The following is a 25,000-nucleotide window of genomic DNA, read 5'->3' as shown; positions in this document are numbered from 1 at the left end:
CAAATTGTGATTTAAATAATCTTCGTCAGAGTTTCTGATGCTCAACTTCTTCAACATGCCGCAGTTGCTTGTCTTTTTACCACATAATCTACATTGAGGGAAATGATGTACACACACTCCCTGAGGTTTCTTCCACTTTTTTCCCATTTTTAATTGAGGTGGTTTTTGGGGAGTTTTTCCTTGTGAGCTCCAAAGGTTTAAGGACAGAGGGTGTCGTATGCTCTACAGCAGGGGTGCCCACACTTTTTTGGCTTGTGAGCTACTTTAAAAATGACCAGGTCCAAGTGATCTAACTGTATTAAAAATGCTGCGACCCGTACTACATTCGCGATCGACCAATCGACCTTTTGGGCACCCCTGCTCTACAGATTGTAAAGCCCACTGAGGCAAATTTGTGATATTGGTCTATATAATTAAAACTTGATTTGATTTTAGACATGTCAACAAATTCAAGTACTTAAAGTATTTCTAAGAGTTATTTTCATTCATAAGACAGTATGACTGCAACATACAAATGAGTTATTAACTGTAATTCTCAGTGGTATTTCTAAAATTAAATCTTAAAAGATCTTAAATTGAATATGTTGAAACCTACAGAAACCCTGGATGAAACTCAATAACAATCAGAAACAAAAATATGTTATTAGATATGTAATTTAGATTGTTTCACAGTTCCAGCTCCATTTTAGAATAAAAACTTAAAACTAGAGTATTTATATAAACATAGATAAGTCAAAGTAAAAATGTGCACTTTGTATATATAACAACAATAAATATGTAAAAATATGTATATTAAAATTTATACAGCTGTGTAATAATATTAATAATGATATTAATGCTGAAAGAAAGATTGTTGCTTGAAATGTACAGTGTATTACAGTAATGATGGAAAGTGAATTGAATAATTACTGCAGAGTATAGATAGTGTGCAAACACGTGACAAAACTGTGTGACGTATGCGTGCGACGCCATGTTGGATGATATACAAATCAACAATGGCGTCTAAAACGAACAACAGCAATACAACTCCGACTTCTTCAAAGTATTTTGACTCTCGAGTCCTCTGCAAAGGCAAGATTCAGAGGAAAAAGTCAAATTTTGCGGCCGTGACCCGTACACGCTAAAGCCGTCGGATTATATTGAGGATTTAGATTCATTACCGCCGATTTGAATATCCTGATATTGTGAACTACCTTGTGCTACAAACGTCGTGGGCAACCAACACACAAATGAAGGCATACAAGAGCTTAGATGCTTATATTTTCTTTGTTTCTGGCTGGGTTGGTAGTCTTCTTACCAAACCACTGAAAGATGACAGGGTGCTCATCCATGCCCGTGTAAATCACTCTCAAAGATCTCGAGATACACCGCTCAAGCCGTGGTTTGTGAGTGAGAAGAGCGCCGATGTTATCCTCGCACACTGTGATTGTATGGCTGGATTAAGCGAAGCATGTTCTCACATTGGTGCTTTGCTTTTCGCAAGTGAAGTAGGCTCAAGAATAAGCCAAACAAAAACATGCACAGAAGAAAAGAGCAAATGGCTGCCATCACATGTAAAGAAAGTGCCTTATTTACCAGTCAGCGATATGGAGAAGTAAGGTCTTACAGTGTTCGGGTATATCATAAGCACAAATGTTTAACGTAAACATTGAAAATATAGCTTTAGCATGAGCTCTTACCAGATATAAAGTGGACGCCACACACACACGGGTGAATTGTGCTTTTTCTTCTGTTAAATCCTTACGAGTTATGTTGCTAAACCACAGCTTACGGCGTTCGGTAGACAGCAATTCATCCCTCTTTTGTGGATCGTTGTTTTTGATGATTTTAGGAAATCTAAAGAACCGTTTCTCTGGGTCACGAGTAGCGTTATGACCACAATTATACTCTTTGCACACGATTGCCATTTTCTTTCAATCTTAGACGTTTAAATACAAAGAAAATTACGAAGCGTTGCAGCAACTCCCACGCGAACGGGCGCCGTCTTGGTTGTGTATATCATCCAACATGGCTGATTTACGGGTTGGGACGTAAGCGTGACGTCACATGCACACGATCTATTGCACCGTTGAATAATTGCACAGGTAGTAGGAGTGTAGTCTGTAATGCAGTTTAGATATCATATTTATGGGGCCAGTCTATTGACTCAGAGTGCCTAACACTCTGAGGGAAGAGTTAAAGAGTTTGATGGCCACAGGCAGGAAGGACTTCCTGTGAGTCATCAGGTTGAAGAGGGCAGATAGACCAATGGTTTGTTATTTAAATAACAATGTCTTTGTTGGGATGGTGCAGTCCACACAGAAGTTTATGCAGTCTGTGATGCATTCCGTAAAACAGAGACATCCCTGAAGTGTCTCGTATTCCTTCCCCGACCATCTCCTCACTGTCCTTGTGATCGCAGGCTGACTCTTCTCTGACCAGAGAAACATAGCAGGGGGGTGAGGTGCACAAGGTTGTCATCTGACATACACAGGGGGGAGGGAAGAAGAGCTGTATGCATCCTTAATGTTGGCATACAGCAAGTCCAGCTCACATATTCAGAGAAGTTGGTCAGGGTAGTTTTCATAAGGCCTTTGCTGCCGGAGTCCCACAGCAAAAAGTTTGATGTCTGGGCAACAAATATGTTCCTTGATTGTAATGTGACTAGGATTGCACCATCTGTTGTTTACAAGAACAGGAAGCCCCCCGCCTTTACGCTTAACGTTCTCGATGCAATCCCTGTTGGCCCGAACAGTCTGAAAGCCATCGATGGCTGGGTCAATGAAAACAACAGCATGACTTCTTGGCAGCCGATATACCTCAGCGATATAACATTATTTTTAATGTCTGACCACCCAGGGAACGATGTCGAGTTTCATAAACGAACTTTGAACGAATACAAAGAAGGCAAAGCATTTAGACTGTTTGACTCTGGCTGGTTGAAACAAATATCTTTCAATCCTCTCGCAGATTCTGAGTATTGCTTTTTGAAAGCAAAATGTACTCATTCAATGAAAGTTTCCCATACGCCACATTCGGCATGGATCTGCACAGTCAAGAAAACTGGCGATATCATAAGTGCTTATTGCAGTTGTGTTGCAGGGTAAGCTATTATAAATATATACTTAACTTGTGTTTGTTAATTATTATAAAACTCAATATATAGAAAGTACATTTGTCAATATATAAATCAAGTAGATAGACTACATACCCCAGGTTGAGTTCAGGATCAGGGAATTCATTTGTTGGTTTTCCTTGCATGAAATGCTCACTGCAAATCCACGAAGATTTCTTGGGCTTCCAAGACTTCCCATTGTAATCCTGTCTCTTTACAGCTTTGGTCCATGCTAGCCTTCTATCATTGTTCTTTAGTGCTGTTGGTAATGGAAATAGTTCGAACGGGGGCTTGCAGTCGCAATTTTTGCAATCGTGAAGCTCACAATGAGATTCTGCCCATTTATTTAGCTTTTTCCCACTGTTCGAACATCCTTTCACCACACAATGTCGGTGTCCAAATCCCATAACTAGAAGAGCGATGATTACACACGAAAAACTAGCCAAATACAATGTAAACACGCTTGAAGAATAAGCTAAATACAATGTAAACACATAGAGAATAAATCCAATATGGCGGCCCTTGTAGAGTTGGTGCTCACTTTTCTAGGCTTGCCACACCAGCATGCATTGCGATTCCACCGGAAGCCCGAAACTCCGATTCAGTCTATAAGAGAGGGGAGACACTTCATATATATCTCCTTTTTCTCCATAAGCTACAGTTGTCAATCTCTTCCTTCATCGCTTCTGTTTCCACCTGCATCCGCTGTGTATCCTTCTCCGGAATGATTAAGACCAACTGTGTGCCAAAAACAGTGTGTAATTGGGACTGTAGTAAGTGTAGGTATGGGGAGAGGAAAAAAACGTATGCGCTCCAGACATGATAAATCAATCCTGTCCACATGGAACTTCAGACAAAATGATAGAAGAATCTGTAGACATGCAATGTGTATGTGTTATTTTTAGATATGGTGGAGCTCTGCAGAACCTGACCCTCAAGCTGCCTGTCACCATCAACAAGTTCTTCCAGCCAACTGAGATGACATCACATGACTTCTTCCAGCGCTGGAAACAGCTTAGCCAGTATGTCTGTCTGTCTGTCTGTCTGTCTGTCTGTCTGTCTGATGTCAGTGCATTTAGGATTCCTGGTAATGCTGTCTCCTATTTGAACTTTCTTTAGACCTCAACAAGAAGCACAGAAGATATTCAAGGCTAATCACAGCATGGACACTGAAGTACTTAAGGCTAAGGTACGTCCACATTCAACAGCTCATTTTTATCTATGTGCTTCTCCTGCAACTTCTTATCAAAAAGCTCAACCACATCTGTCTCCATAATAAAGGCTGTTACATGTACAGTACCTAACACTTCTGTACTCTTGCTTACAACCAGGGATTATTTTGTAATGACAATGTTACATGTTAACATGAAAATCCAAATTTATAGAATTGAGTCCGAACCATTGTTGCCTTTCGTAATACTCCCATTTCTGTCAGAAGTGTCCTGTGTATTATATTATTATAATCCTATTATGGTATTTTTAATGTGTGGTGATATGTTTGTGGGTAGCTGCTGGGACTAGGAACGGCCCTGCTGGACGATGTCGATCCAAATTCAGAGAACTATGTGTGTGCTGGAGTGATCCAGACCAAGGGCCAGCAGGTTGGTTGTCTGCTAAGACTGGAGCCAAATGGCCAGGCACAGGTACTACACAAAAGCTCACAGAAATGTTTTTGCTGTCAGATTTTAAAGTTTCAAATGACATGTCCTATTGAATCAAATACTTGCCAGCTAACCAAAAACACATCTTTAAATGTTCATCATCTGAGGATGTAGACAATTTCCAATCCTATTACTGACAGTTAATTAGATATGAACAGAAAACCCTTTGTTGGTTCAGTACTGTTTTTGTACGTACTGAAATCAGTTCTGGTGCCTTTACCCAAACCTGAACAATGTGGCTGCTAAACCAAAACCTGAACCAGAGTGAGACCAGGTCCAAATAAAGTCTCATCTTGTAATTTTCATGATTTCTGTTGGTCCAAAATGTTGGACCTCCTATGCAGGAACACCAGCCACTATTCATCTAAGTATGTTTAAAAAAGAATTAACACCATGTAGGAAACAGACAGGAACGTGACAGCTTTCCTGTTTGTGGTTATTTTAAAAAATGACATAATGTTTAATTAGCGGGGACACTGCACACTTAAAAACTCAAAAAACCTTTGGGCTTTCAGAGTGGGTGTGCTTCACCACTTTTACAGTCAGACCCTTTTTTTTTATATTTTTGGCCTGGAATGAAATATGGCTCTCCTAACTTTTTTCTGTGTGTGTGCCTCTGTAGATGTACCGCCTGACTCTGCGTTGCAGCAAGGACTCTGTTTCCAGGCGTCTCTGCGAGCTGCTCGCCGAACAGTTCTAGAGACCAGACCTCCACCGTAACCAGTACTCCCACCATCCCCACCAGCGACCTCTCCCACGAGCCCTCCTGCCACACCTCTCCTCCTCCCTCCAACAAATAATCTTTGAGTAAAAAAAGGTGTAACCTACATAAGGGAAAAAGCAGCCACTGCTAGCAGCAGCTGGCAATATTGTTGTCATCATTCTTGTCCCGGATTCTGATTCGTGTGTGTGTGTGTGTGTGTGTGTGTGTGTGTGTGTGTGTGTGTGTGTGTGTGTGTGTGTGTGTGTGTGTGTGTGTGTGTGTGTGTGTGTGTGTGTGTGTGTGTGTGTGTGTGTGTGTGTGTGTGTGTGTAACTAGTATTGATGCAATATGTTTGTGTGTGAGAGAAAGAGGCTTTATTTGAATTGGTAGAGCATTCCTTGAAATCAAATGGGTGAATGTTTATTACACATATGCTCTCATATCCTCACACACACACACTAGTATAAAGCCTCCATGTTTCCTTGTGGTTCTGGTGGGATACACTAATGATGTGAGACCTGAGGGTCCAGAACTCTGATCTCTGCCATTTCTGCCCACTCATTTCTGTCAAGCATTCCCAGTGAAAAGGCACTTAAGGCACTGGGATCCTCTTTGAGACCCTCCAGCATGAGCCACCCTTCTTTCCCCCTGAATGACCCAATTCCTCTCTTGGACGCCCTGTAATGAGTAGCCTTTCATTTCAAAGAATTAGTACACTTGTTGATGTTATTGATCTGTATGTAAATATGTGCCAGTGTATTATTATATCGCTTTCTAAAACATTCCCATCTTGATTGTGTAGAATGCCTGTGATTAACCCAAGCCACTTGAATAGAAGGAGACTATGTAGATGACTGCTACAGGGATATGACTTGGCAGTTTTGAAACCGTCTGTTTGAGGCATTTGAGTGACTCCTCCACTGCCTGGGAGATGGTTCCAGGTGCTCGCAGTTGAAAAGCTTAGGGAAGCGTCTGTGGGCCTGTACACTGAGCAAGCCACCCACATAGTTCTTATCACTGTAGTCTTTTGTAAAACTGGAAAATTATTTTTGAAAACACTTCTGATAAAACATAAATCTCACCTTTGTTCGGTTTGTCCAAGTATGTTTTTAAAGTTTATTTTGTTTTCTCGGACATGCCATGCAAAGGTGATGTATATATTTTATTGTAATCTTTTTCAAGCAGCATGCTTGAGAGAGTGAGAGAAGACTTTATTGATGAGGACTAACTGATGCGAAAGTATGTGTGGTTAAGTTCCCAACCTCGGAAGTGCACAGCTGCTGGGACGATAGATAAGACAGACCCAAGAGGGGTTGCCTATATCTTGGAGCTGTCATGGCTTCACAGGACCCTGGTACTGGCTTGGGTTGCTACACCTATATCTATATGGAGTCCAGTTGATTTTCTTTCTGAAGAAGTGCACAATCGTAGCTATATATCCGTTAAGGGCACAAAGAAGATGCACCATAATAATAAAGGATATAACCGTTTTGTAGTCAGGCAGTGAAGCTCTGAACAGACGGTGCTTTGGCAGAAGCTAAATCCAGAACCAACATATTTATGATCCCATTCCATCCCAGGCTGGACAGAGATATCAGTCTGATATACATATGTACATTCATATTCTTGCTTCTCCAGCCAAGCCTTTCTAGAAGAGATCAATGTCAAAAAATATGTGTACACAAGTACTACAGAAAATGGATATAGTTCTCTTAACTAGTTCAGTCATCTCAAAATGTTGAGAATCATGCGTCCACAGCTATCTCACTCTTCCCGGGCTTCCTCTCACGCGCAAGCACTGATGTGTGGAGAACAGGATGTAAGACACCAGATGTCCATTGCATCTACAGGGGACTCAGTATATATAGGTGTGTGTGTGTGTGTGCGTGTGTGTGTGTGTATATATACTCATACATATAAATATGTGTGTGTGTATTAAATATATACTATATGAGTATATATGTGACGTGTATATATATATATATGATATAGTGTATACGTGTATATTCTATATATATATATTAATATATATATATCTCATATATCTATGTATCTCTGTCTACTATGTTCTCTCTGTCTCTCTCATCTCTACTGTATCTCTCTCTCTCTCTGTTTCTGTCTCTCTATTCTCTGTCTCTCTTCTTCTCTCCTGTCTCTCTTCTCTATCTCTCTCTCTCTCTCTCTGTCTCCTCTCTATCTCTCTTCTCTTCTCTCTCTCTCTCTCTCTGTATCTATCTCTCTCTCTCTCTCTCTCTCTCTGTCTCTCTCTCTCTCTCTATCTTCTCTCTCTCTCTGTCTGTGTCTCTCTCTCTCTCTTGTGTCTTCTCTCTCTCATCTCTCTTTGTCTGTTCTGTTCTATCTCTCCTCTCTGTGTCTGTGTCTCTCTTCCTCTATCTCTGTGTTGTCGTCTGTACATCTCTCTCTCTATGTGTATGTACTCTCTCTCTACTGTGTCTGTTCTCTCTCTCTCTCTATGTGTTGTCTCTCTCTCTTTCTCTCTCTCCTGTGTATGTCTATATCTCTCTCTGTGTATGTTCTCTATTCTCTATGTGTCTGTCTCTCTCTCCTCTCTGTGTATTCTCTCTCTCTCTCTCTCCTCCCCCTCTCTCTCTCTCTCTCTCTATGTGTCTGTCTCTCTCTCTGTCTCATCTCTCTATGTGTGTCTTTCTCCTATCTCTCTCTCTCTATGTCTATCTCTCTCTGTGTCTGTCTGTCTCTCTTCTCATACTCTCTATATCCCTCTCTCTCTGTGTGTCTCCTCTCTCTATCTGTGTCCTGTATATATCTATATCTATCTATCTCTCTCTATCTATCTATGTCTTTCTCTCTCTCTATCCATGTATCGTGTCTGTCATCTATCTCTCTCTGTATCTGTATCCTGTCTCTCTCTCTGTATATGTATCTGTCTGTTCTCTATATATCTCTCTACTGTCTCTGTATGTCTACTCTCTCTCTCATCTCCTCTTCTCTCTGTGTCCTGTCTCTCTCTCTCTCTTCTATCTCTCTTGTGTGTCTGTACTCTTCTCTCTCTCTCCTCTCTCTGTGTCTGTCTCTACTCTCTCTCTCTCTCTGGTCTTTCTCTCCTTCTCTCTCTTCCTCTCTGTGTATGTCTCTCTCTCTCTCTCTCCTCTCTCTTCTCTCTGTGTCTGTCTCTCTTCTCTCTCTCTCCCTCTCTGTGTATGTCTCTCTCTCTGTCTCTCTCTCTCTCTGTGTCTGTCTCTATCTCTATCTCTCTCTTGTGTCTGTCTCTGTCTCTCTCTCTCTCTCTCTGTGTCTGTCTCTCCTCTCTCTCTCTCTCTTGTCTGTCTCTCCTCTCTCTCTCTCCTCTCTCTCTGTGTCTGTCTCCTCTCTCTCTCTCTCTCTGTGTCGTCCTCTATCTCCCTCTCTGTGTCTGTCTCTCTATCTGTCTCTCTCTCTCTCTCGTTGTCCTGTCTATCTCTATCTCTCTCTGTGTCTGTCTCTCTCTCTCTCTCTCTCTCTCTCTGTGTGTGTCTGTGTCTCTCTCTCTCCTCTCTTCTCCTCTGTGTCTGTCTCTCTCTCTCTCTCTCTCTCTGTAAACTGTCTCACTCTCTCTATCTCTCTCTCTCTCTCTCTCTCTCTCTCTCCTCTCTCTCTCTCTCTGTGTCTCTCTCTATCCTCTCTCTCTGTGTCTCTCTCTCTCTCTTCTCTCCTCTCTCCTCTTCTGCTGTGTGTGTGGTCCTCTCTCTCTCTCTCTCTCTCCTGTGTGGTGTGTTCTCTCTCTTGTGTGTGTGGCTCTCTCTGTCTGTGTGGTGTCTCTCTCTCTGTTTCTCTCTCTACTACTCTGTGTCTCTCTCCTCTCTCTCTCTCCTCTGTGTCTGTCTCTTCTGTGGTCCTCTCTCTCTCTCTCTCTTCCTCTCCTCTCTCTCTCTCTCTCTCTCTCCTCTCTCTCTCTCTCTCTCTGCTGTATGTCTCTCTCTCTCTCTCTCTCTTCTCTTGTGTCTTCTCTCTCCTCTCTCTCTCTTCTCTCTCTCTCCCTCTCTCTCTCGTGTCTGTCTCTCTCTTTGTATGTATCTCTCTCTCTGTATCTCTCTCTTGTTCTGTATCTGTGTATCTCCTCTCTCTCTCTCTCTCTGTCTTCTCTCTCTCTGTCTCTCTCTCTCTCTGTCGTCTCTCTCTCTCTAGTGTCCTCTCTCTCTTTGTCTCTCTCTCTCTATCTTCTATTTATATGTATGTATCTTTATATTAGGTTATCTCTGTCTCTGTGTGTTTATCTATATCTTGTATTGTGTGTCTTATGTCTTTATTCTCTGTGTGTCTCTCTCTTTTGGGGTAGTATGTATGTTATATGTTTCTTATGTGTGTATGTGTCTCTTGTCTATGTATGTATATATGTATCTATCTGTGTGTGCGTGAGTGAGTGGCTGTAAGCAGGTAAGAAAAAAAAGCCTAAAGACATTTCTAATACATGGTCACATGGTCTGTGGCTGCACGGCAATCGCAGGACGTCGAACTTTGTAGTGGAAAATGTAGTCATTTTGTCATTGTGTGGTGTGTGTGCAGTATCCACTAGCTAATGCAGCCTCATGTATCGGTGTTAAGAACCTGTCCAATACCTGTTAGAATTAAGATTTACTCTGTAATGAAAAAATGTGAAAGTAAAACTATGCCATATATCCAATATGATGCCTCTTGTCTTACTGTGCCATAGTGATGCATGACAGCAACTTCTTCCAGTACAGCACAGCACATTCACAGTATATGATCAACAGGATTTAGTGTCAGCTAAATGAACTGTAATATAATTAAAGGAAACGTGAAACGATACTCTAACTTTTTCTGAATTTGCCAGAAAAAGTTAATGGTCAAACTTATTAATTATTGTGACGTACATAAAGGTAGCTCCCTGTGTTGTTGGGGTGTTGCTCTGTTTGTGGACATCTCTCCCCCAGTCATATTGTTTATAAACATAGTAATGGACAATGCCAAATGTATGCCCTTGGGTTCACAGTTTAACATTACTATAATATTCCCATATTTTTTGTCAGCACTTCAACATGTGCTATAGATTTGTGCTTTACAATGTTTTAAAAAAAAATACATTCAATTTATTAAACTTGTATATAAAACTACATGAATCATACAATTGGTAGACTGCTAAACTTTCAAAAGAAAAAGAAAGTTGGGAAAAAATAAGATGTACTTTTACAAGATCTCGCTAAACTTTTTCATTTAGGTCAATGTACTTGTGGATCATTTGAGCACCATGAAAACAACCACAACAATGGAACACTGTCATTATCTTGATCATAAAAAGTGAAACATTTCAAATGGACGCTCTCCTCCCGCCTTTAGTAATCTCCTAGAGGCAGGGATTGAGGCTAGCTAATTCTTGTCACATTTTTACAATCTTAAAATAAAATTCTATGAACTCTTCTACAGGCGTTTGTGCTTCATTTGTATTTTTATGTTCTACATATGTGAATTATCTAAATAGATTAATTTTTTTGCGACCTCTTGCAAAAGTAAATGGCCCCAAAGTCTAGAACAGACATTTTGTAGCTGTTAGCCAAATGAAGCCAAATGACAGTCACCCACTCTCACCACACTGTTCCCCCGCTGCCTGTGTCTGTCTGCCCGCAGAGCAGTGTGCCAAACACCGTCCACAGCAGACCACACTGAAGCTGTTGCTCACTTACGGCCCCTACCGGCCAGGGAGAGTAATGAGGTGTCAGTAGTCAATGAGGGAATAAAATGAAGAGAAAGTGTGAGTCTCTACAAGCATGGGAGGTCCTTGAGCATACAGTCATAAAGGAGCACTCAGCACTCAGGATGCAGCAGTATTGGAGATGAGCCCTGTACAAGAGATGAGATACGCAGACACGCACAGACTCGAGCACAAGCATGCACTCACCCATGCAACCGATCTCATGATCCCCGGCTGAGATAACATGCAGTTACCACAGAAATATAGATAGTTTGCAAACACGTGACAAAACTGTGTGACGTATGCGTGCGACGCCATGTTGGATGATATACAAATCAACAATGCCGTCTAAAGCGAACAACAACAGCAATACAACTCCGACTTCTTCAAAGTATTTTGACTCTCGAGTCCTCTGCAAAGGCAAGATTCAGAGGAAAAAGTCCAAATGTGCGGCCGTGACCCGTACGCGCTAAAGCCGTCGGATCATATTGAGGATTTAGATTACCGCCGATTGAATATCTGGATATTGTGAACTACCTTGTGCTACAAACGTCGTGGGCAACCAACGCACAAATGAAGGCATACAAGAGCTTAGATGCTTATCATTTCTTTGTTTCTGGCTGGGTTGGTAGTCTTCTTACCAAACCAGTCAAAGATGACAGGGTGGTCTTGGTGCTTTGCTTTTCGCAAGTGAAGTAGTCTCAAGAATAAGCCAAACAAAAACATGCACAGAAGAAAAGAGCAAATGGCTGTAAAGAAAGTGCCTTATTTACCAGTCAGCGATATGGAGAAGTAAGGTCTTACAGTGTTCGGGTATATCATAAGCACAAATGTTTAACGTAAACATTGAAAACATAGCTTTAGCATGAGCTCTTACCAGATATAAAGTGGACGCCACACACACGGGTGAATTGTGCTTTTTCTTCTATTAAATCCTCACGAGTTATGTTGCTAAACCGCGTTCGGTAGACAGCAATTCATCCCTCTTTTGTGGATCGTTGTTTTTGATGATTGTAGGAAATCTAAAGAACCGTTTCTCTGGGTCACGAGTAGCGTTATGACCACAATTATACACTGCGCACACGATTGGCATTTTCTTTCAATCTTAGACGTTTAAATACAAAGAAAATTATGAAGCGTTGCAGCAACTCCCACGCGAACGGGCGCCGTCTTGGTTGTGTATATCATCCAACATGGCTGAATTACGGGTTGGGACGTAAGCATGACGTCACATGCACACGATTTATAGCCTACCAATCAATTTAACAACAACACAAACACCTAGTGTTGTTATATTATAATAACACATTATTATTGTATACATATATGCAATACATATTTTTTATTAAGTAGCAGAATGAGACTAACTGCATTTTGTTGCACAACCCTGTGTTGTACACTGAAAATAAATTATCTTTGTATTGTGTAAAACACATTTTGCATGCCCCGAGCCCCTAGCATGCTCAGTTTTTGGACCACGATATGAGGGGTAGAAAATGCAACAAATATCAAATCTGCACTGTGTGCAGGTGATCAGTGGTGCAGAATGTGTGTTGGCTGTACACACTGGAGTTAGCCCGTAGTCAGAAAATCTGTATGTAATGCCTTTATAAAATCATTTTGAGAGACCTGGGGAGCTTTTGGAATCTCCAGCTGTATTTTACAATGTGCACATAAAGGCTGAGAGGTGTTGATGAAGCAGCTAGTTGGTGAACTATATTCTACATTCACACTTGGCGAACAGCCTGCTTATAACCCTCTCTGCTGCTGAGGGCGCGCTGATACAGAGCAGATGCTTCTGTGCGCGTGGAAGTCTGGCAAGGCGCTGATTGGCTGAAGATGACATCATCCAGTCAAGATCTATTGTTGGAAAGAGGATGAGCTCATCCTGAAGAAGCCAGTTTGTGAACGCAGAGTGTGGACAGAAAGAGTCCAAACCTTTGACTGAGAGCTGCTCCGGCTTCTGCTGCACGAATAGGACGTGTCCGGGGATTTTAAACAGGGAAAGTTGCAGTGAGTATATTAATATATCATCACAATTTAGCTTGAGATAAAAAAAAAAAAAAAAACCTCCTTTATTACGAAAACAGCATATGTTTATAATGTGCTGCTTCTTTGTCAGCTGGAATCTATGAGCTAAGATAATAAAAAGCTGCAGGAGTAGCTCTTAATGTCAGTCTCTTTGTACACTGCTTTCTCATAGAACACACACACACACATTTGGGCATTGTGGGGACAACTTAGTCTTATCTTATAAATACGTTGCGATATGTTGCAAGCAAAATGCGTGCACGTATTACATGTAGTGCCTGTTGTGCTGCAGATATGGTTTTGTCCCGGGAGAGTGAGGCGGATCGGCCCTCCCTGTCTGTCATCCTACCGCGGCTCTACCTTGGAGCAGAGAGCGACGTGACGCAGGTAAGGGACGAGTGGTGTCTTTTCAGATCCTTATAAAAGCATCAATTAAACTATTTAAACAAATACTCGTTGTAATCTAAAGTCCAGCATTCTAAATTTCACTTAAGTAAAATTATCAGCAAAATGTCATTTACTTAAGTATTTATGAGGCAGTGCAAGATTATTGATGTATGTGTAATGTGTAAGCAGTATTTTACTGCTGTATTTGGTCGAGGTGTGGCTAATTCTTTACTTCTTAATATACAATTGGGAAGTTACATTTACATTGTTGACACCGATCACATGCTTTGTGTGTAAAATCTGCCAATTAGACATTTCAGTGGAATGTAGTGGAGCACAATATGCCCTCTGATACAAGTAGCAGAAAATAATAAAAAATAATTACCACCAATAATGTGTGAGATTACTGAAATGTGACTCAATGCAATGACCTTACTTTAGCAAGAGACAAAATATCCTAAATAAGGCTAGACAACCAACAGTGAAAATCACTGATTTTTGTGTGTGTGTGTGTGTGTGTGTGTGTGTGTGTGTGTGTGTGTGTGTGTGTGTGTGCGTGTGTGTGCGCATACAGGACCGGCTGGCCTCTCTGGGTATCTCCTATGTGCTGAGTGTTAGCCACTGCAGCCCTGAGCCCTCCTTTCTGCCTCGCTCCAGATATCTTCGTATCCCCATTGACGACTCCCTGTGGGACGACCTGCTGCCCTGGATCCCACAGGCTCTTCAGTTCATTGGTCAGGACACTCCCTCACCATCCCACATATATAATATATATACAGTATATATATATATATTGTATATACAGTACAGTATGTATATATATACTATATATATATATATATAGTATGTATATATCTACTATATTTATATATATAGTATATCATATGTATAGATCTACTATATACAGTATATACTATATTATATCTTAACAAGCCATTTTACAAGCTGATTACCTTCCATTTCTAATACATATATTTCCAATACAAATAACACATGACACATAACTTGTATAAATGTCCACATTTATTTAACAGTCTTGTTTATCATATGGATGTAGTCAGCTGATTTGAACGATATGTAACTGCTGCTTGTCTCTCACTGTGCTGTTTACTAACTGTCACTGTGTGACAGATGCAGCAATGTCCTCTGGTGCCTCAGTGTTGGTTCACTGTGTGGCAGGAATCTCTCGCTCCCCGGCTCTGGCTGTAGCCTACATTATGTACAGCCTGGGAATGGACCTGGACCACGCCTACAGGTACAGCTGTTGGCACACATTCAAACTGCAGTGGGATCTGAGCTGTGCTGTTTTTCATTCTATCTACCAGTGTTCTGTACACTTAATTTGCATGGGCGAGCGAATGTCACGTTGTGGTGCGACTGCTACATGTATCATGTCAATCTTTATGTTAACTGTCTTTTGGCACAAATTTATAAAAGGCTGACTACAATAGAGGTCAGTGTGGAATATCAAGCAGAGTCAGTGTGTGAGCTGTTGAAGACTAGTAGCCCTAACCCACATCCTGTCTGTCCCTTTATAAGGTTTGTGAAGGAGCGGCGACCGTCCATTTCCCCAAATTTCAACTTCCTGGGTCAGCTGCAGCACTTCCAGAGCACTCTGAGCCAGAAGGCCTCTGGTGGCGACCTCCTCATCAAGCAGCTGGACAATCGTCTGCTATCCATTAATGACAGTCAGAACAGGAATTATCAGGCTGACAGTGTCACCAGCGACTCAGCAGAGGTCAAGCAGGCACACAGAGAGAACTTATACCACACAGACAAAACACAGCAGAGACACTCAAATGGAAGTGGAAACCAGCAGGTTTCCCTGTCAGGGACACTTCGGACTTTTCATTTGACTCTTAATCAAATCCAACAGCAACTCCAGCAGCCATGTGAGGTTCCATATCCAAGCCCCTGCGAGCCCCTCAAATCAGCAGCAAAGCCCACAAAACTACAACTCCCAGCAGGCTCTGCTTCTCTATTAGAGAAACGCAAAAGCCTAACACTCGTTTTGACTCCTTTGGCAATCTGCCCTGCCACCTCAGCAAGTAGCAGCGAGCAAGCAAGGGGAACCAGCACATCTGCAACCCTCCACAACAGGGAGACAGGGAGCATATGGCCCCACAGGCAGGCAGAGAACTCCCACAGGGAGCAGAGTCCCTCCCACAGCCAGTGCAGCACAGCAGATATACAGGGCCTGCTGTCGCCCTTCAGCTTCACCCTCAACAAGCTGCTGGGCTGGGGGGAGAGGGTGCTGCTGGGAGGGGCGTTTGTCCACACTGTAAAGATGGGGCAGCCTGCACTGCCCTACAGGTGCTGAGGGGTGCAAGAGCAGCTGATGTTAAGGATGTTTGTTATGTCTGTTTGTGTCTGTGCATGTTTGTCAAATTGAAGCAAACCACATGTTTTTGCTACATTTACAGGAGATCTGAAAGAATGTTTGTCTTCTATTTATTTATTTATTGCAGAGCTGAATATAAGAACTATACTTGACCATAAACCTCTACACAAATGCATCTTGTTTGTTACATATTAACACTGGTCAACTTATCTCAACATTTTTAAGATTCAGTTATTTTAAAAGACTTTTGGCAGAATGGCTTGAGATGTATTTACTGATGATTAAAGATGATATTTCAACCATGTCTTATTGCCTTTTTATCAATGTGGTTTAGAGTGGCGCTTCCCAACAAAGTTATCTTGTTTTTAGGTCTCATCACTGTCATGAGCCCAGGAATTTACAAGGAGTCAGGAGTACAGAGCTGGTTAAGACATTTATTTTCAAAAGAAGACCCAGTCGCCTGCTAGAGACTCTTTATGGGTACAATCATGGCCTTTAAATAGCTCTATAATGGGTCTAATGCCAGGTAAAAGCCATATGTTCTATCTCATCAGTAAAATGTTTGTAATTCACTATTTCAGACAATATTCTCGACTGGACTACCAAGAAGGCAAAATGAGCAACTGCAGAACCGCAAAGGCCCAAACAGCAGCAGGCTTTCTGTGTTTCTATTAGATTGTGTTTGGGGATATGCATCACTCAAGCATAATAAATTCCCAAACATCATAAAGTCCCAATATAATCCCTGTAATGTTGGAATGTAGTTCCATCCATCCATCGTCGACCGCTTATCCGGGGTCGAGTCGCGGGGGCAGCAGCTCTAGTAAGGAACCCCAAACTTCCCCTCTCCGGGCCACATCCGCCAGCTCCGACTGGGGGATCCCGAGGCGTTCCCAGGCCAGTGAGGAGATATAATCTCTCCACCGAGACCTGGGTCTTCTCCGGAGTCTCTTCCCAGCTGGACGTGCCTGGAACACCTCCCTAGGGAGGCGCCCAGGTGACATCCTTACTAGATGCCCGAACCACCTCAACTGGCTCCTTTCAACGCAAAGGAGCAGCGGCTCTACTCCGAGTCTCTCACGGATGGCTGAGCTTCTCACCCTATCTCAAAGGGAGACGCCAGCCACCCGCCTGAGAAACCCATTTCGGCCGCTTGTACCTGTAATCTCGTTCTTTCGGTCATGACCCAGCCTTCATGACCATAGGTGAGGGTAGGAACGAAGATCAAGCGGTATATCGAGTGGTAGATCGAGAGCTTTGCCTTCTGGCTCAGCTCTCTTTTTGTCACAACGGTGCGGTAAAGCGATTGCAATACCGCTCCCGCTGCTCCGATTCTCCGGCCAATCTCTCGCTCCATCGTCCCCTCACTCGCGAACAAGACCCCAAGGTATTTGAACTCCTTCACTTGGGGTAAGGGCTCATTCCCTACCCGGAGTAGGCAATCCACCGGTTTCCTGCTGAGAGTCATGGCCTCAGATTTTGAGGCGCTGATCCTCATCCCAACCGCTTCACACTCGGCTGCAAACCGATCCAGTGACTGCTGAAGGTCACAGACCGATGACGCCATCAGGACCACATTATCTGCAAAGAGCAGCAATGAGATCCTCAGGCCACCGAACTGCAACACCTTTCCTCCACGACTACGCCTCGATATCCTGTCCATGAAAATCACAAACAGGATCGGTGATAAAGCGCAGCCCTGGTGGAGGCCAACATTCACTGGGAATGAGTCCGACTTACTGCCGAGTATCCACCACCCCGGTCTGCCACCCCCTAGGCACTGTTCCAGACTTCCACACAATGTTGACGAGGTGTGTTAACCAAGACAGTCCCTCAACACCCAAAGCCTTCAGCATTTCTGGACAGATCTCATCAACCTCTGCGGCTTTGACACTGAGGAGTTGTTTGACTACCTCAGTGACCTCCAACAGGGAAATTGACGATGATCCCCCATCAGCTTCCAACTCTGCCTCTACCATAGAGGGTGTGTTAGTCGGATTCAGGAGTTCCTCAAAGTGCTCCTTCCACTGCCCGATAACCTTTTCAGTCGAAGTCAGCAGGGTCCCACCCTTACTGTACACAGCTTGGATGGTTCCCTGCTTCCCCCTCCTGAGGTGCCGGACGGTTTTCCAGAAGCACCTTGGTGCCGACCAAAAGTCCTTCTCCATAGCCTCTCCGAACTTCTCCCACACCCGCTGCTTTGCCTCTGACACAGCAGAGGCTGCCGCCCTTCTAGTCCTTCGGTACCCTGCAACTGTTTCCAGAGTCCTCCCGGATAACATAACCCGGAAGGACTCCTTCTTCAGTCGGACGGATTCCCTGACCACCAGGGTCCACCACGGTGTTCGAGGGATAACGCCCCTTGAGGCACCTAAGACCTTGAGACCACAGCTCATCACCGCAGCTTCAGCAATAGAGGTTTTGAATATCGCCCACTCAGGTTCAATGCCCCCAACCTCCACAGGGATGTCTGAAAAGCTCCGCCGGAGGTGTGAGTTAAAGATCCCCAGGACAGGGGCTTCCTCCAGACGTTCCCAGTTCACCCACACTACCCGTTTGGGTTTACCAGGTCTGTCCAGAGTCTTCCCCGACTCCTTGATCCAACTCACCACCAGATGGTGATCAGTCGACAGCTCTGCCCCTCTCTTCACCCGAGTGTCCAAAACATGCGGCCTCAGATCAGATGATACGATTACAAAATCGATCATTGACCTTTGGCCTAGGGTGGTCTGGTACCACGTGCACTTATGAGCATCCTTATGTTCGAACATGGTGTTTGTTATGGCCATTCCATGACTAGCACAGAAGTCCAACAACAAACGACCGTTCAGGTTTCGATCAGGGAAGCCGTACCTCCCAATCATGCCTCTCCAGGTATCTCCATTGTTTCCCACATGCGCGTTGAAGTCTCCCAGCAAGACTACGGAATCCCCTACTTTCATTTATTCTTCAGTATCTTATTTAATTTAAACTGGTTGTTTAGGGCCCAACAGCAGGTGAATGTGACCATAACATTATTCTTAGCTAAACTGATTCCTCAATGACAACTTGCATATATAATGATATGAACATCTCAGATGTGAAAATGTGGTCACACTGTCTATGAAGCCTACAATGTATTATACTCATGCTCTTATTTTTATTATCAGCCATAAGTTTCATCACAATATTTTAAAAGGCTAGTAACAATATTGATCATAATGGCACCATTCATTTTGCACTAAAATGCGTTATGAGTTTTTATGGGTTGTGGATATTGTGCATTCTGTATATATATATGAGTTTATAATATATATATATTATATGTATATAGTATATATATACAGAATGGAAGTGCCTTCATGGCTACAGGTTATAAGATTGTTGGCGAGGAACTTTCTGGCAACTGTCCAGATAGAAAGGTGAGGTATGTGTTGCCTGAGGGCTCAGATTTCCCAAGCATTCCACATTTAAATTAAAATGGTGCAGAGGATTACAAGAGAACATGGAGTAGTTCACCTTTGTTAAGTTTACTATGAAGAGGTTGTTGTCAATTTACATGAGGGTTCTTGTTCCAGCTAAAACACAAGCTACTAAAAGTGTGTGATTGTAAATCAAGGAGACACAATTTGAATTAGATATTATTATGGATAATCATGACAGTGAAATAGTTCGGTCCTCGTGCTGCTTTTACATGATGCGCGGGCCACTAGGTTAAAATGATGTCACGGATAATCCAGATGACCAAATAAGGAAATTGACACATGAAAGTGGAATTTGTCCTGGTCGGTTTTCAGTTTTAATGAGAACAAAACTGAAGTGTGTGTAGTGCTCTATCGTATCTTTACGGAGACAACAATACACTGACTCGTGTGTGTCTGTGTGTGTGTGTGTGTGTGAGTAGTAGTGCGTGATCTGCTTTAGTTTCTTGAGGAGAAATAAAAGAGGAAGCAGTTCCGCCCCCAGAAGAGAAGCTGCCCAGAGGCCGAGGAGAAAAGAGCAGAAAGAAGAGAAAAGAATTCGCTCAGCTCGGTGTTCTGCGGCCTGGTAGTTGCTGCTTTGCGGATGGACACTGGAACTCCGGCGGGACTTCGGTTGTCAGGTCCGGTTGTGTGTTGAAAAACTCGTTGGAGAGAATGAGCTTCATGTAAAAGTTTCAGTTTGAAGCTGCTTCGATCTAATCGTCCATGCTGGTTTCTTCTGCTAACATTACCGTGAACAGCCGGATCTACTCCACCACATTACTTTGGTTTTCTTGGCTGCTTCTAAACGGCGGAACTCGGGCCCTGGAAGGTTTCTGATCAGGACAATTTCCAGTTGAAAATCAATATGAGTGGAGAAGAAGAAAGATTCAAACTCGTGGTGGTGGGAGGAGGGGGGGTGGGGAAGAGCGCCCTGACCATCCAGTTCATCCAGGTAAGACTCAACATCTCCACCTACTATTACTACACATACTTCTATTACAGACACACAGGCTGTATGATGCTCTGGTGATGTTAATGTCACATTTCAATCACAGTATATATTCTTTTGTTGGCAGTATTCTACTGTTAAAAGGGTTTATACGTCGTAACATATTACTTTATTATTGGATGATAAATCACTCAGCTGCTATTAATAAGAACAAATTTTCCAGGTAATCGAAGGTTATGGTCTGGTGAGTCATTAACAGTCATTAGTCACAGCTTCCTCACTTTCTCATGTTATTAAGTCTTATTGTAGGACCAGTAAGACTGATCTAATGTTGAGTTGGACATTAATAAACACATTGTGGTCCACACGCTCCATTGTAGTTGTTGTCCTGGTGAACTAAGAGCTGAAAAGGCAAAGCAAAGTGTGAGGAGGGTTTTTCACAAACTGGCAACCCAAACTGCTCTTCACATTATTAGTGATTATGACTTATTACTGATCAATGGTAAGCGATTTATACAGCTATTGGATATAACCTATAAAGCCTTTTATTAAGGGTGCAGCATGTAATGGCCTACCTTAAATATGCTCATTATTCAAGCTACACATTAGCACTGGTTGAAAGTAACAAAGTACATTTACTCAAGTATTTCTACTCTATGCTACGTTATACTTTCCCCCCACTATATTTCACAGGGAAATATTGTACCCTTTACTCCACTATATATTTATTTGATAACTGAAGTTACTTTACATATTCAGATTATTAATACAACATAAAATCAACTAATAATTTATTATGCATTATTACTGATAAAGATGAGGCTTAATTGATCCCTTGGTGAAATTCACAAGCTCTCTGGCCGTATATATAGTACGAATACCTTGACCATCTGCAACACTAAAGTGATCTAATAACAGTGGAATGAAATGGAATATTCTGTATACTTGGTACTTTGAGTAGAGTTTGATGCTAATCGCTATTTACCGTATTTCTACAATGTGGTATTACTATGTTTACTCATATAAAATATCTGAATACTTCCTCCACCACTGCACATTAGTGTAACATGTCTTTCTCCTAGCTCTTCTGCAACATTGGTTTACATTTCCAACCGATACAGGAAACTCTACTTGAAACTTGCTTGCAGTGGTTTGTCCATCAGTGTGAACATCATGTCTGCTTTTATTTAATTAAAGTTATGTTGCATGGTGTAACTACACAGTTACAGTTTGGACTAATTTAGAACAATAAGCATGCAGACATGATGTTCAGTGTGATGGATTACTAACTGCACCTCTGAACAGCTGTGGCTGGATCACTTGTCATTGATTCACACTTGAATGTTAAAAAATAACACATGTATGACTTGGACACTGATCTTTTTTCCAGCTACAAGCACCACAGCTCTAAAGCTGTGACGGGAATTCTGTCTTTTTTAGTGAGCCACATCGTTTGGCTCAGCTCAGCAGTAAGAGCTCTTTCGGCTCCCAAACAAACCACTTCTGGCTTTTATAATTACATTTAGCAATGTTTTGACCTATAATGGATAGTTGTGCACACATGGTTCATTGTGTGCTGTTTTAAGAGGATAGGTTAATCTGCAATACCCTTTCTCAAGTGGTAATTGATTACAGGTCTCATATACTTTATGTTGCTGCTGGCCACATTTTTTAATGTGTTTCCCCCCCTCCAGCCAGCTATTGCTTCAGAAAGCTACAGTGATTGTGGCTGATGCAAGTTAACATAATTTAACATTAACACAAGTTACTTAGTTCCTGATTTTGCTTACAAAGCCAAAAACCAACTTAAGCTGCAACTTAAGTAAATCATAGGATGTAAATAACCAATCAATTAACTAAGTGGTTTGTGGACTAAATGTTACAATAAACAAGTTGTAGAACAAAACAACTCCCAGAACGGACAACACCGTGGTAGCAAGTTTTCAATCACAAAGTAGCCACACCATAAAGAATACCCTGGATATCGTCTATTTTATTCTAAATGGGACCATAATTTACTAAACGAACATCATACTATGTTGCAGAAGACTTGAAACTAGAGATTGAGAACATAAACTCCACACAAAATGTTTACTGAGGTAGTAAATCAAGTCAGAAGTAGGCTAATAAGAGTGTCAGCTAAATGACCTGTAATGTAATGTAAAGTATGAAATAAAAATACCCAGGAAAAAGACATGGTGCTCAAAATTGCACTTAATTGCACTTAAATCCAATGAAATGTAAATGTACTTAGGTGTGTCCTATACCTGGTTATAGGAACAGGGTTAGGGTTGTTAACCCTAACCCTGTTCCTAACCCATTATCCAATAGACTTTCAAGAACTTGTTGTGCCTACAGCAGGAATTTGTAATTAACATGGAGTGTGTCCCACAGTCCTACTTTGTGTCAGACTACGACCCCACCATTGAGGACTCCTACACCAAGATCTGTACTGTGGGTGGAAAGGAGACCCGGCTGGACAGTAAGACTGAATCACACTGGATATGAATTCATACTTCACAATGTTTGTCGGCATGTGTGAGAGGCTTTGTTTAAAAAGCAGAGGGTGTGTTGCACTGTGATGTGATATGACACAGGCTGTGTGTTTGCTCTCTGGATGTTCAATTCCCTTGTTAGGACTTGTACTTGGCCAGTGTTTCTGCATGGAGCCAGGCTGCAGTGTGTTGGGTCACACTGCTGTTTCACCACACAGTAAAACATGAATCATCAGATGTGTACAGATGAACTCAGCAGTATGTATGACTTTGGCTGACTGTTCTTTATACAGTATGTTTCCATGTTTGTTTACAGCACTGTACATTTGACTCCAAACTTTACTTCTCTATCTTCTACCTGGCCCTTCAAAAACATTACTGTGCAGAAATGTAAGCTTCTTGGGTGAAGTCATTCTATTTAAAACCACTTAGATTTTATTTTATTAAAAAATTGGGAGCACTTGCTATATTCTCTTGGAGTGATTTGTACAAAGATGTTGCAGTGTGTGGTGTGGGTGGTGTTAAGGGTGGGACCGTCATATCATTACGCAGACACGCAATGCTCCGTCTAGTCCCTGGCTCTGTCAGAGACCTCAACATGAACACGGGCTGCTTCACTTTCTGCCTCTCATGCAGCATCACATTTGATACACTTGCTGGTGTAAAGGTAACCCTCAAAGACTCTTCTAACTATTTATATGGAAATAAAAGAGTTCTAACTTGTTTCCTTATTAGATCTCTCATCGACTGATCTGTAGGCCATGAACCAAAATGTAAAGATTTTATTATCAGTATTTCTGTCATGTATCATTCATCATAAACCACACTCTGACTGTTATTATACTCTGATATATATATATATATTTTTTTTCTTCTTTTTATATATATATATTTTTTTTCTTCATTTTTTATATATATTATATATAATATATAATATAATATATATAATTATTATAATATTATATATAATATATATATATTTATATATATATTATATATAATATATATATATTTATATATATATTATATATAATATATAATTATATATATATATATTATATATATATTATATATATATATATTTATATATATTATATATAATATATATTTATATATATATATATATTATATATAATTTATATATATATTATATATATATTATATATAATTTATATATATATATTATATATAATACCAGGGACCAGAGAGTGTGTGCCAACTACAGGGGTATCACACTTCTCAGCCTCCCTGGTAAAGTCTACTCCAAGGTACTGGAAAGGAGGGTTCGGCCGGTAGTCGAACCTCTGATTGAAGAGGAACAATGCGGATTCCGTCCTGGTCGTGGAACAACAGACCAACTCTTTACTCTTGCAAGGATCCTGGAGGGGGCCTGGGAGTACGCCCATCCGGTCTACATGTGTTTTGTGGATCTGGAGAAGGCGTATGACCGGGTCCCCCGGGTGATACTGTGGGAGGTGCTGCGGGAGTATGGGGTGAGGGGGTCACTTTTGAGGGCCATCCAATCCCTGTACGCCCAAAGCGAGAGTTGTGTCCGGATACTCGGCAGTAAGTCGGACTCGTTTCCCGTGAGTGTTGGCCTCCGCCAGGGCTGCGCTTTATCACCAATCCTGTTCGTGATGTTCATGGATAGGATATCAAGGCGTAGTCGTGGAGGAGAGGGGTTGCAGTTCGGTGACCTGAGGATCTCATCGCTGCTCTTTGCAGATGATGTGGTCCTTATGGCATCATCGGTCTGTGACCTTCAACACTCACTGGATCGGTTCGCAGCCGAGTGTGCAGCGGTTGGGATGAGGATCAGCACCTCCAAATCTGAGGCCATGGCTCTCAGCAGGAAACCGGTGGATTGCCTACTCCGGGTAGGGAATGAGCCATTACCCCAAGTGAAGGAGTTCAAGTACCTCGGGGTCTTGTTCGCGAGTGAGGGGACAATGGAGCGTGAGATTGGCCGGAGAATCGGAGCAGCGGGGGCGGTATTACAGTCACTTTACCGCACCGTTGTGACGAAAAGAGAGCTGACCCAGAAGGCAAAGCTCTCAATATACCGGTCGATCTTCGTTCCTACCCTCACCTATGGTCATGAAGGCTGGGTCATGACCGAAAGAACGAGATCACGGGTACAAGCGGCCGAAATGGGTTTTCTCAGACGGGTGGCTGGCGTCTCCCTTAGAGATAGGGTGAGAAGCTCAGCCATCCGTGAGAGACTCGGAGTA

The 25,000-nt window shown here is 42.1% G+C and overlaps 3 protein-coding genes across 5 annotated transcripts in view; all 3 read left to right on the top strand.

The window, feature by feature from the left end:
- ap2a1 (adaptor related protein complex 2 subunit alpha 1) overlaps window positions 1-6,252 on the top strand; it is a 31,770-nt gene extending 25,518 nt beyond the window's left edge. For all 3 annotated transcript variants that reach the window (XM_029437051.1, XM_029437053.1, XM_029437052.1), the window contains 4 exons: window positions 4,000-4,116; window positions 4,214-4,283; window positions 4,603-4,737; window positions 5,378-6,252. In XM_029437051.1, coding sequence (XP_029292911.1) covers window positions 4,000-4,116; window positions 4,214-4,283; window positions 4,603-4,737; window positions 5,378-5,455 — 400 coding nt within the window. In that variant the 3' untranslated portion in view covers window positions 5,456-6,252. The remainder of the gene's footprint in view (window positions 1-3,999; window positions 4,117-4,213; window positions 4,284-4,602; window positions 4,738-5,377) is intronic.
- A 6,746-nt stretch (window positions 6,253-12,998) lies between these two features.
- LOC115012343 (probable dual specificity protein phosphatase DDB_G0281963) lies at window positions 12,999-16,186 on the top strand. The gene is made up of 5 exons (XM_029437913.1): window positions 12,999-13,136; window positions 13,447-13,541; window positions 14,116-14,275; window positions 14,673-14,796; window positions 15,081-16,186. Exons 2-5 carry the CDS (start codon window positions 13,449-13,451, stop codon window positions 15,859-15,861), a joined length of 1,158 nt encoding a protein of 385 aa, XP_029293773.1. The 5' UTR covers window positions 12,999-13,136; window positions 13,447-13,448; the 3' UTR covers window positions 15,862-16,186.
- Window positions 16,187-19,659: 3,473 nt separating this feature from the next.
- Window positions 19,660-25,000, top strand: part of rras (RAS related) — a 12,813-nt gene continuing 7,472 nt past the window's right edge. The window contains exons 1-2 of the mRNA XM_029437945.1: window positions 19,660-20,277; window positions 22,669-22,756. Of these exons, the coding sequence (XP_029293805.1) occupies window positions 20,191-20,277; window positions 22,669-22,756 (175 nt within the window). The 5' untranslated portion in view covers window positions 19,660-20,190. The remainder of the gene's footprint in view (window positions 20,278-22,668; window positions 22,757-25,000) is intronic.

Source organism: Cottoperca gobio, chromosome 8 (genome assembly GCF_900634415.1).
Source record: "Cottoperca gobio chromosome 8, fCotGob3.1, whole genome shotgun sequence".
Classification (NCBI taxonomy): Eukaryota; Metazoa; Chordata; class Actinopteri; order Perciformes; family Bovichtidae; genus Cottoperca; species Cottoperca gobio.
This window is presented reverse-complemented; position numbering and strand designations above follow the sequence as displayed.

Excerpts from the sequence above, each read along its gene's own strand:
- LOC115012343 (XM_029437913.1), top strand. The coding sequence starts at position 13,449 with ATGGTTTTGTCCCGGGAGAGTGAGGCGGATCGGCCCTCCCTGTCTGTC. Across the intron at positions 14,276-14,672 it reads ACAGGCTCTTCAGTTCATTG|ATGCAGCAATGTCCTCTGGT; the intron begins GTCAGGACACTC and ends ACTGTGTGACAG. Across the intron at positions 14,797-15,080 it reads GACCTGGACCACGCCTACAG|GTTTGTGAAGGAGCGGCGAC; the intron begins GTACAGCTGTTG and ends TCCCTTTATAAG.